The 13,041-nt window shown below is 41.2% G+C and overlaps 1 protein-coding gene across 1 annotated transcript; it reads right to left on the reverse strand.

The window, feature by feature from the left end:
• Window positions 1-832: 832 nt before the first annotated feature.
• On the reverse strand, window positions 833-11,030 carry ggt5b (gamma-glutamyltransferase 5b). The gene is made up of 12 exons (XM_029709116.1): window positions 10,733-11,030; window positions 7,281-7,408; window positions 7,068-7,163; window positions 6,584-6,779; window positions 5,714-5,874; window positions 5,404-5,550; window positions 5,143-5,273; window positions 4,875-5,059; window positions 4,569-4,660; window positions 4,319-4,431; window positions 4,053-4,163; window positions 833-2,920 (listed from the first exon to the last, which is right to left on the reverse strand). The coding sequence occupies exons 1-12, from the start codon at window positions 10,909-10,911 to the stop codon at window positions 2,774-2,776; spliced, it is 1,686 nt and encodes a 561-aa protein (XP_029564976.1). The 5' UTR covers window positions 10,912-11,030; the 3' UTR covers window positions 833-2,773.
• Between the last annotated feature and the right edge of the window lie 2,011 nt (window positions 11,031-13,041).

Below are 13,041 nucleotides of genomic sequence, written 5' to 3' on the forward strand. Positions count from 1 at the left end.
GTTTGCCAAAAGTCACCGAAAGGACTCTCAGACCTTGAGAAACAAGATTCTCTGGTCTGATGAAACCAAGATTAAACTCTTTGGTCTGAATACCAAGCGTCACATCTGGAGGAAACCTGGCACCATCCCTATGCTGAAGCATGTTGGTGGCAGCATCATACTGTGGGGATGTTTTTCAGCGGTAGGGACTGTGAGACTCGTCAGGATTGAGGGAAAGATGAACAGAGCAAAGTACAGAGAGATCCTGATGAAAACCTGCTCCAGAGTGCTCAGACTGGTGCGAATGTTCACCTTCCAACGGGACAACGACACTAAGCACACAGCCAAGACAATGCGGTTTCGGAATAAGTCTCTGAATGTCCCTGAGTGGCCCAGCCAGAGCCTGGACTTGAACCCGATCGAACATCTCTGAAGAGACCTGAAAATAGCTGTACAGTGACACTCCCCATCCAACCTAACAGAGCTTGAGAGAAGAATGGGAGAAACTCCCCAAATACAGGTGTGCCAAGCTTGTACTGTAGCATCATACCCAAGAAGACTCAAGGCTGTAATCACTGCCAAAGGTGCTTCAACAAAGTACTGAGTAAAGGGTCTGAATACTTATGTAAATGTGATATTTGAGTTTTTACATTTGCAAACATTTCTAAAAACCTGTTTTTGCTTCGTCATTATGGGGTATTGTGTGTAGATTGATGAGGGAAAAAAACAATTTAATACATTTTAGAATAAGGCTGTTACGTTAAGAAATGTGGAAAAAGTCAAGGGGTCTGAGTACTTTCCAAAAGCACTGTATAAGCTACCAGAAATGTATTGGCTAAACCACCAACGTTTCGGCATCACATTGCCTATACCATGACAACATATTTATTGATGATAATTGTTTATCTTGTAAGGCTAAGTGTTACATAACTTTTTTTCCACACTTTTTTAAAAACTATATATTGCATGTGTTTACTTGATGCATGTTATTTGGACAGTAAACATGAAACCATTATGTTATAATGGCATAGAGGATAACAAGAAAGCTAATGTAAACCGAACCTGAAACTATTTTCAGTGCCACTCAGGGATATAGTGAATGCATAACATAGACCATATACTCTATGACCAAATATAGCAAACAAAAAGGGACAAGGTCTGTTAGAAAATATTGAACCTGTGTCTATTGTCTTTAGCGTCATGTTTTGGACATAGTCTATGTGACATACTATGGCCAACGGTCAAAGTGAAAGTGGGAACAGCATGTGCTGCAGAGCTACAGTTTATGACTCTAACAATCATTTCCCACCAACAAGAGTTCAGTAAACACTCATGACATGACCTCAATAATATTGTCTCTTCTGACAGGGTCATACCACATCTCTCAATGTATTATTGGAAGGAAAGGAACATAAAGCACTAAAACGTTTGGAGAGCAGGATACAAAACAGAGACAAAACTATAAGGCAAAGCTTTTAACAACTATTTTACAGCAACTATTTTACAGCTTTGGCATGCCCTGGACAGAGAATACGCTGTATTGGAGAGTTGATTATTAACTAACGCTTTAGTCAAGCATTTCCACGAGTGTTCGAGATGGTCTGATTCACGAGAGCCTTACTATCATTCAGCTAAACCTGATGAAACACTCTGCCACATACCAAAGACTGAGCTCCTTTACTCCAAATGATCCCACATGAACACCAGACACCAGCACCTAACACTGGGTAGCAGATTTGCATGTTTTCATAATTCACATCTAGCGCCTGGGAGGATCCACTTCGGAGATCATTACTCATTCATAAGCTCCACTATTGAAACACATCTCATTACTATTGCCTTTGTCTCCGTCGGGGGGGGGGGGGGGGAAGCTGTTCTCACCTCTTTTAGGGCAAACAGAAAAAGTAGAACTAATTAGTATTCGTCTCAGACACAACATGCTGAAAGTTAACACTGGTTGAAGTTTTAATAGACCTTGAGGGGACTTATATAAACCTGTACATTTGTGACAACAGGCCCTGGTGAGGTCAATTAAATACATAAAAAGCTAACACAGTACTCTCACAGTATCAACATCAGTGCACATTACTTTTCACATTTTGGTAATATGTGCCATTATAGCTTTTGTAAGATTGCACACTATCACTATCGCACCCGTATTCATTCAGCCCCTCTAACCGATTTACTTGCTATTTCAGATGTTGATTCTATTACAATGTACTGCGAAAGGGGGCTGCAGAAAGCCTGTTTTATCTTAGTGAATGTGTGAGTCTCAGAGTATTGCTACTACACTCCAGAGAAGGACTAATAAATGAACTTGGAGGATTGTGTTGTTACATGTTCTGCCTGAATCTGACAGGTCCTTGTGGTCACAGCAAGAGCCCTGTGTTACCACAGGCTGACAGGCTGTACTGACCTTCTGTTCCCATGTCAGTTCCTTCAGGACCTCACTATACTGTACGTGTACTGTACAGTAAGTCCTCAAGAACAAACATGTACTGTATGCACTTTGTAAAATGTGAAACTCCATCCATTTGAGTGCCAAAGTGAGAGGCCCCAAAAAAGGCCAAACTATTTTGTCAAGTGGCACATTTGAATCTTCTTAAGGCTCTTGGACTGTTGGTTTAGAAAAATAGTTAATATATAAACATAAATGAACTATAAAAATACATCTCACTAAAATGATGATCCCCTTGGATCTACTGCAGTGTCCTGAGGCCCACTACTTGGCTGTAGACCTGAGTAAGGGAACACCTGGTCTTGGTAACCTCTTAACGTCCTTGTTTTCTATTGGTCAGTAGCCAGCAGCTTTGCCCTGCTTCCTGCCGTCTGACACGGCTGTGATGCATCTGTCCTCCTTGGCCACAGCATTGACCACGTTGAAGAAGTATGGGTAGTCTGTCACTCTGTGTCCAATTACTTTTAGGGCCTCTATCACAGACTGAAAGCACAGACAGACAGTTAGTCAGAGTAAAACAAGCACCACTCGCAATCCTTACCTATTCCACGTCATGGTTTGATTGCGATGAAGCAACACTTACTCAGTGTACATTTTTTTAAAACATTTTTTTAGGGGTGGATCAGCTTAATATTGGGAGAAAATGTTGCTCCCATCAATGTAATTGTCTGCATCATTTCCAATTCCCCATATATTTTGGGGTAAATATATATCCATATACTTTACATACACGCATGCATACATATACACATACACATACCTATATAGACATACATACTTTTTTTAGAATATACCTTTATTATTCCCCGCAAACCCTACCACCCTTCCCCCAATTGGTGTAAACCAATAAACACTTAGGCTTCTACCTTCAGTTTATATATCTTATACACATTTTACAGACACAATCTATTTTACAATAGTTATATTTTGTTTGTTTTTAGTCCTTCCTCTATTTCTGATGTCCATCCAGTTTGATTTCTATTTGTAACTGTGCTATTTCACAAAAGTTCTGAACCTATATACATTTTACAGACCCCGTATGTTTTCATTGGTTATCTTGTTATTAGTCCCACCCTTCAGCTCCATTCAACCCCTCCCATCTATCTCTCAACATCATCCATTTTGGATTTCTATTTGCCATATGACCAAAAACGAGCTACATATGGACAATACCAAAATAAATGATCTAATGACTCTGCCTCCTCACAGCAGAATCTGCAGAGCTGGGAAGATTGTATCCCCCATATATATAACATTCTATTGGTTGCAAGAATTTTGTATAGTAATTTAAATTGAAAAATTAAAAGTTTTGAATCCGCCGTTGTTTTGCGTATCAATTCATAAACCATGTGCCATGGAATGGGCACATCGAAAATCTCTTCCCAACTATTTTGCAATTTATATGGCACAGCTGTCCGTTTTTTGCTCCTTAAATGAAATTGGTATCTGTTTTTATTTATCACACTTTTCTTTAACCATTTATGTTCTTTAATACAGGGCCGACATACAAGTTCCTTACATTTCTCAAATGGTCACTGCTCTCAGGCAGTCAATTGCAGTGACCTTGGCTGTCATTTTCATTGGTTTACTGAGAGGATACGAACATGGGAATTACCTTATCAAAGGCAGGCTCAAAGTTCACATTGTTGTTGCCGTCAACAAACACTACAGGAGCAGCAATGGCCTCTTTCAAACTCATCCCCAGCCAAAGGTGGTTCATGATTGACTGAAAGGAGAGAGAAAGAAAGAAAGAAAGAGAGCAAGAGAGCGAGAGAGAGTTGATGAGGCCCTATGGATCCCTTTCTCAGTTTTTCAGACGGTAATGGGTTGAGAAGGAACAGTCAGACTTGTGAAATTGGTAGAAATTGAATCTAGACTCACCAGGGCCATGGCGGTGGTGATCATGCTGCCCCCTGATCCCCCAATTACAAGGGTATTTTTTCCAGAGCTGGAGCTCAGTATAGCTGGAGCCATTGAAGAGGGAGGTTGTTCACCTGTGAGAAATTAGATATAATCATATACACAGATATCACCCATAGACTTATATAATAAGATATCACCCCATGAATACCAGTTAGAGGTTAGACAGGTAGGCCTAAGTGATACATTCATTTAAAAACATTGAATCTACCTGCACTGACGCTCTCTGCTCTAAAACAGAAGTCCGCCAGCTCGTTGTTAAGGATGATGCCTGTTCTAGGAGAGTAAATCGCTGCACCAAAACTACGAGGAGAGAAAGAAAGACTGTTTTGTTAGCCAAGTGAAGAGTACACAACTCCAAAATCTGCAGTGTTAGCTGGTTTGTTTGCTGTCAGGACTGCCATCATATTCATATTTAGAAGGAGATTGTGTTCTAATACAGTAGACAGTGTTCTATTTAGAGGGACGTAGCTACTGTTCTGCAATGTTTTCTATCTCAGCGAGGGAAGAGGTTCACATTTGGTTGATGGTGCTTGTGACAGAGACTGCAGATCCATCTTCAGCCAGGACTGACACGTGTGTGGTCCCAAAGCGGTCAGGGGAAGGTGTGATGTTGTAGTAGGAGTTGTTATAGGTACGGTTATTACTGATCAATACCCTGATCTGATCAGCAAAATCTGAGTCCTTCATATACGATGCATCCTACATGAAAAAAAATATTTCACATATTAGTGGGTGAAAAGTACAGAATACACTTAAAGAGGCAGTTCTTCTCAGATCCTTACTTTTTTAGGGTTGAAGACAGGATCGCGGACGCGTCTCCTCTGTCCTTTAGCAAATTTAGCTGCCTCAATGTAGTAGTGATAGGTCAGGACCTTCTGGTCCCCCTCCATGGACCTGGGGGTGAAATGAAACCCTGGGAAAGGTTACAAACAGCCATTCAAATCTCTACTACCCGATGAAGGGACATTTTGGAACTCTTCAATGATTGTGAGCTACCACGATGATTTGAGTTGAAAGACTTGAGAAAGTATTTGATCATGCACCTTTAATGATGTTGAGAATAAAGGCAAGCATGGCTCCCCCTGCTGGAGGTGGAGGGATGTGCATCTGGTAATCTCCCAGAGGAACAGTCCAGGCATCTTCCACTCTGACTTGGAATGACTTCAGATCCTCCATGGTTAGGGTCCCACCTAAAATATAACGGGGAACAAAGTATGTCTATCCATGTGAGCAATCCAGACAAGAAAACATAACAAGCTGGAGTTTTCATATACATTTTTGGGGGATATAGTTTGTTCTTTCCTTCTCTCTCTCTCTTGCTCTCTCTCATTTACACATACAAACCTCACCCACCTGCTGCTTTTACATCTTGGATCAAGTCAAGTCCAATTTGGCCAGTGTAAAAGGCATCTGCTCCTTGTTCTGCAATGGTTTCCATGGTTTCCGCCAGCTTAGGGAACTTCAATATGTCCCCCATGCCCAGCACCGTTTTGTTCTTGTGGCAGAACACCTCACTGGAGGGGAATGCATTCATTATACCATAGCAACCATAAACTGGGAAAAGACAAGAGATCAAACATAAACATGCACATGTAGCCAATGCCATAGCCTATTACTTGGATGTTACGCGACTTCACTGGATTACAGAGATAGAACAGAGAAGTAGCTACCGCCAACAAACGTTACATCTGTTTACCACCTAATTTCATAAATATCTCCCTTCCTAAGCAGCTTGTGGAAACCCATTAGCATCTCAAATGATCCCTGAGTATATGTGAATCCCCCTGTCCATCTGCTGGGGGGCCAAGGGCACTTTCTCTATGCAGATCTTGTGCTACTGCTTAGACTTCTGTTCTGTAAGAGGAGGAGAGAGGGGAGGAGAGTGGGGAGCTGAGGGGAGACAACCTCCTTTGATGTTAATCCCAGGGCTGGGCTTTAGGAAAGCCTCTGCAGTCTGTCTGTGTATAGTACCGCACAACCATACGGATGAGAACTTGGTCTGAGCCAACAGATAAAGACTACAGCAGAAGACGTTTATTATTAGCTTCAATGCTAGGGTAATAGGACAGGATATCTGGACTTCTCTGACTGAGATACATGCACCTTGAAACAACTTTGTTGACTTTTCATTTGGGAAAATGCCTGTTTTAGGTAGAAGTACGGTTAGAATGAGAACAAATGGAACACATTTGAGTTCCTGTGTGTCAGTGTGAGATGTACTACCAGAGTGATGTTGCTTTCACCAGGTTTTCTATGATTGGGAAGTTAAGGAGGCGTCCCAGGTAGGGCGGCAGAGGGAATCCCTCTCTGGCCAGTCTAATGGTGGGCTCAAACAGCTTGGCCCAGGGCAGCTTCCCATACTGTCTGTGAACCACCTCATACCCACGCAACTCTCCAGGAACGCCAATCCATTGACTACCTACCAGGGGCCACAGAGGCAGAAGAGGTGTAAAGCACAAGCAAAAAGAGATATGTGATGCCACACTCCAGGACAGAGAGCAAAATGAAAGGGGTACAGACATGGGCTTGTGGTTTGTTCACATTTGATGTTAGAAATACTAAAAGACATTTCTACTTTAGTGGTCTTGGAGTAATTTGAATTTGAATCAGTTGTTGTTGTCATGCAACGTTTACATATTCATACTGTATATTGATCCTTCCATCAATCCATTCATTCATTCCTCCATCAATTGGCAAGTCTACCTACCTGTGATAAATGTGACAGATGTGGGACAGCCCTTCAGCAGGTCAGCTTTGAATAACTGTGGGACAGTCTCTCTCGAACTGAAGGTTTTCACCTTACCTGAGAATAGATTGATAAAGAGATGTAGAGGTCACACAATTCCACCACAAACATTATTGGCTAAACCGTACACGGTACAGTAACACAGAAGCAAAGAACAGTAAAGAACAGACTCACCAAATGTATCCCTAACAGTAAATATAGAGCCTCCTCCCAGGCCCATGCTCTGAGGGTTGACCAGTGAGGTGCACAACAGAGCTGCAATGGCCCCATCTACTGCCGACCCTCCTTGTAGCAGTATGTCTCTGGAAACACAGCACATATTACAGCAGCTTTTCCCAAACTCGGTCCTCAGGTCCCCAAGGGGTGCATGTTTTGGTTTTTGCCCTAACACTTGTAAGGTGAAAAATCCTGTATAAGCTTTTTAAGCTTGATTAGCAGAGACAATGTAATGAATAATGAATTTAATATTTCTTAATGGTTAACTTTGTTATGTACATGCGCTGTATGAGCCTTAAACCTGTACATTTCCACTGTTTTGTAAGAAGGAGCTGGCATTTTTCCACTTTGACTCTGTGTGGAGATATGAGGTGAACAGAGGCTGGCTTGAACAGAGAGGAGTAACAGAACCAACGCTATCACTTGTTTGTGCGCTATGACCTCACACACCCGATACACACAGCCACAAGAAGAAAACAAGGTAGCTTATGATGCCCTGGTCTGCCGGCGAGGGGTGGAACGAGCCATGACTAAGTCATTTTTAGGTCTGCTATATAACACATCAGCATTTCCTGTATCATCGGGCTCTCGACGAATCACCTACGGGTGGTTCGTTCACCAGCTTCATTATTGTAATAATTAATCGATATTAAAGTATGATTGTTTGGAAAAATAAAGTCTCTCCTTATTGGTTAGAATTTCCACGACACACTACACAGTTGATTTAAATGATCAAAGCTTGATGATTAGTTGATTAGCTGTGTAGTGCTAGGGCAAAAACCAAAACGTGCACCGCTTGGGGTCCTGAGGACAGAGTTTGGGAAACCCTGCATTACAGTATAACTTCAATGCTCCACTATAAACAATACTTGACAGGATAACACTGACCGTGTGCGCAAAGGCTACATGCACACACATGCACACACACGTCACAGCTTCCTGTAGTTGAGTCATTTTAATGAAACTTAAGTTATGTTATGTTCAAGGGAAAGTCAGAATGACCAATCCCGTGCCAAGAGGCAAGTTTGGGCCATGCACCATGTCTCAACCTGTCAGAGCACAGCTAACAGAGGAAACTGACTATTTCTGAATAGCACTCATCATATCTAACACGTTACTTTTATATGGGTCCTTGTTTTCACTTTGGTCGCTTGAGGATTTATTATTATTTATTTATTTTTTACATATGGATATTTTAAATCAGAGGTTTGATCAGGGTTACATTAAAGATGGTCATAATCACTGAGGATGACAAACATTTGCCAGCCGATGAATTTGCCTGGGGCTCATTGAATGAAAAAAAACATTATCTTTCAGATAGAAAGCAAAGAGGACCCAGTAAAATAATCAAATATGCCTATATAACCTCTTTCTATGGGAGTAGAATTCAAAACTTTAAGACTTTCTAAGAACACAGGGTCAAGTGAAGCATTCACATCTGTTTCTACTGTTGTCTCGCCATTTCCTGTTAATGGAACATCATTTTTGGCATGGGCTCACTGATGAATCAGATCCTACATTTACACTGAGCATACAAAACAATAAAAACACTGGCTCTTTCGAGGATAAAGACTGACTAAGTGAATCCAGATGAAAGCCATGACCCCTTATTGATGTCTGGCGGGACTTTTCCGGGACATTAAAATAGGGTCATAAAAATACTACGACACAGGTATTAAAAGCCTTGTGTCCTTTCTCATTTCCTCTCTTTGTTAAACAACAATAGACGGGACTGTATGGCGATCTGAGGCCACGGTGTCATCACACAGCTTGTTTGGTTTGTACATGTACATTCAGTGGGAATGTCCCACCAGACAGAAGTATGTCCAACTATAACGGTCCTTACATCCTCTCTCCTCCAGTCAGGTGGTGCATGTTGGGTAATCTGTACCCCTAGAGTGTCTTCATGTCTCATTGTTTGCGAAGGATAAAGATAGTTTCACCCAACTGAAGAAGGAAATGGATTGCTGAAGAGCGACAACTTTTGCAGCCGATAGTAATAGTATCTAGCTGCAGCCCCGCAGCAACCTGTCACTAAAACTAGCCTGTAACTAAAACCTATAATATCGCCATTTACTGGCTGTGGTTAATCACTACATGTTCTCACTACATGAGAACTCATTTACATAATTTATCCAGAGCATTTTAAAGCAGGGGTTCTCAAACTTTTTCAACTTCCCTACCTCCCTTTCCTCTCCTCCTTCTCTCTATTTCCTTATCTCGTTTCTTTTCAAGCTTCCTTTTCCTTATCTACTTTCCTGTCCTAGCTCATTTCCACCTCTCCTAGCACACTTTCCTTGTTTCCTTTCCTTCTTCCTTTCCTTTCCTAATTTTCTTTCCTGTAATTATTTGCTCGCTGGATGCATCTGGCCAATAGGGGACATATAATGACCTTCAACACAGAAAAGCATGGTGTGTGCTCTACCACTACCTGTTCAGCTAACAAAGCTGAATATTTTCTGTTGCTTGAGGAGCTGACTTCAAGCTTGATTTGATGCTACTTATTTAAGGTCATGGTAGCCCTCACATTAACAAAATGGTAATGCCAAGTTAGGGATTATATCGAAGGAATGTAAAGCTCAAGCCATTGAATACACAAAACATGTCAGTGTGCTTAAAATACTTGGGAAAAGTCACAGATAAAAAAACATAACAGTGTTTATTGTCGGACAACATTTTCTGAATTTACAGATATTGCCGTTGACTGGCACACTTGATTTGTTTTTTGTAATACAAGTAAAGCTATAGATCTGATCAGTCACAGTTGAATCAAGTCACTTGGGTTCAATGAAATGTTCTTCAGCCCATAATCTCCATGACAGCCTATCAAATCCCTTAATCCGTTTACTGTTCACTAGTCTACATTTTATATCTCACTGCACCTTGACTCGGTTGAAAATAAATAGTCTACAAAGATTCTAATCCCTGCAGTAAAGATTGAGTATTCCTGCAATATTGACATTTCAATTTATGTTGTACAGTACAGGATAAGGCACATGGCTTGAACCTGTAGCCTAAAGAGACCAGTTGAGCCATTTTACAGAACCATCAAACACCTGTTTAGATCAAACTCCTATTGATAACAGTGAAAACTTCAAATAAGATGTTTAAAATAAATCCTCACAAGCTTTACCTTCTTAGAAAAAGGTGTTATCTCGAACCTAAAAGGGTTTTTCAGCTGTCCCCATAGGATAACCTTTTGAATAACTATTTTGGTTCCAGGAAGAACCCTTTTCGGTTCCATGTAGTAAGGGTTCTACATGGAACCCAAAAGAGTTCTACCTGGAACCAAAATGGGTTCTACTTGAAACCAAAAATGATTCTCCAATGGGGACAGCTGAAGAACCGTTTTGGAACCCTTTTTTCTAAGTGCGTATCTAACTAAGCAAAGCAACCGTACTCTACTTTACCTGCCAATCTCTGAGCAAAGTTGAGAATCCGCAGAAACCGCCGCTTTCTTGAAGGTGTCCTCCGAGCATCCTCGGTGGATAAATACATCGAAGGCTATGCAGAGACAAATGGATAGTATAGCACCCAATAAACCAATACAGAGACAGCAACCAAGCTGCCAGGTCTTATATCTGGCCATACTTTCAGGAGTAAAACTTTTCCAAGTACACGTTCGTCCCAGCGGAGAATGGTATTGTATAGTCCCGTCACATGAGCGCGTGGTACAGCAGGCAATAAGCCCTCCTATTTATGCACCAAATCCCCCTCCCCCACACGTAAAAAAAGAAATAAATCAGTGCTCAAGAAGTTAAAGTAAATCTGGTATTCTCTTGAGACATGTTATATTAGATATTAGATGACATTATAGGGAATGTGGCATATTATACATTTCATAGGCTTATCATCATCCATGTTTTAAGCCAGGGTGTTCAACCGGGGGTCCGCAGACGGAAGCACTGCAGGGGGTCCGCGATAAATAAATACATATATTATATATATGAATAGCTCTAGCAACAACAGAATAAACAACATCTGAATTATATACCTACGGTAGAAAAGAGGAGGATATTTTTTTTTCTAATGATGTCAACTATTTCCTAACTACTAATGTAGTAGTCAGAATGCTTTTTTGTTTTTCTGGGAATTTGGGATATTTTTTAATGAGATGCCAACAAGCATTACTTTAGAGTGTACTTGGAAGCAGATAAACAGCCAAACAGATGAGTGAGCAAAAATCTGCTTTTCATCCTTTGAGGCGGAAATATAGTTCCGAAAGAGTATTTGTCCAATTGAGTCACTCCTGGAAAGAAAGAGAGAGCGAGAGAGGGGGAAAGATTAGAACCTGAGGTAGTGGAGAAACAGAGTACACAAAACAGTGTGAAAGAAATAACAAGCTATTGGAGGACTGAACTAAAAATGATTTTACGTAGAAGTAAAAGTGAATGGTTCATTCAATTATAAATCATAGAAACTAAAACCCTCTAAACTAATCAGTAAATTATATTGCAGTAATCATTATTTGTGAGCCCATGCAGGCACTTAGTATTAACGTCACTTTCAGTGACAGTGTCTTTCCAACCAGTAGAGATTTGCTTCTACCTGAGAAGCAAAGTATCAGATAAGAGCGTTCATTCACATTCTGTCCTCATTGTATATGCCATAAGCTTGTGTGTGGTTAATTATTAAAGCAACCGATAAATGTTTCAGGGGTACCAAACTGTGCCAGGGGACAGGGTTAATGGGGGTGCAAGATGTGGTCAGAGATAAGAGACAGTCAGCAGGGAGAGGGCTACATGGACAACAACGAACACCATCCACACATACTGTACCATCCACCATACATATCTCTATATTTTCGATTTTTTTTATTTAACCTTTATTTAACTACGCAAGTCAGTTAAGAACAAATTCTTATTTACAATGACGGCCTACACTGGCCAAATTGCGCCGCCCTATGGGACTCCCAATCACGGCCGGTTGTGATACAGCCTGGAATCAAACCAAAGCCAAATCTACACTGGAGTTGCTTACCAAGAAGACAGTGGATGTTCCTGAGTGGTAAAGTTAGAGTTTTGACTTAAACCTGCTTGAAAATCTATGGCAAGACTTGAAAATTGCTGTCTAGCAATGATCCCCAACACCTTTACAGAGCTTGGGAAAATATTGCACAATCCAGGTGTGCAAAGCTCTTATGAAACTTACCCAAGAAGACTCACATCTGTAATCACTGCCAAAGGTGTTTCTAACATATTGACTCATGGGGATGAATACTTATCTAATCAAGGTATATTAGTGTTTTGTTTTTCACTTTGACATTACAGAGCATTTTGTGTAGATCGTTGAAAAAAAAAGTCAATTAAATCGATTTTAATCCCACTTTGCAACACAATAAAATATGAAGAACTCCAGGGGGGTTGTAGATTTTCTACACAGAAAGAAGGACACATTGAAACAAGAAAGACAGGGAGGGTGAGAGGATGACACAATTAGAAATAGCATGAACAAGAACAGGAGAAGGCGGCGAGGAAAACAGGGGATGGGAAAGAGATGAAAAGAAAAGCGAGATATTCTGCTGCCTATCCCTGGAGCAGGGGAGACAGAGAAACAGATGTCAGAGAGGCAGGGGGCAGATGGGGGGAGGATGGGGGAGACAGAGAAACAGATGTCAGAGAGGCAGGGGGCAGATGGGGGGAGGATGGGGGAGACAGAGAAACAGATGTCAGAGAGGCAGGGGGCAGACAGAGGGAGGATGGGGGAGACAGAGAAACAG

This window comes from Salmo trutta, chromosome 23 (assembly GCF_901001165.1).
Source record: "Salmo trutta chromosome 23, fSalTru1.1, whole genome shotgun sequence".
NCBI lineage: Eukaryota > Metazoa > Chordata > Actinopteri > Salmoniformes > Salmonidae > Salmo > Salmo trutta.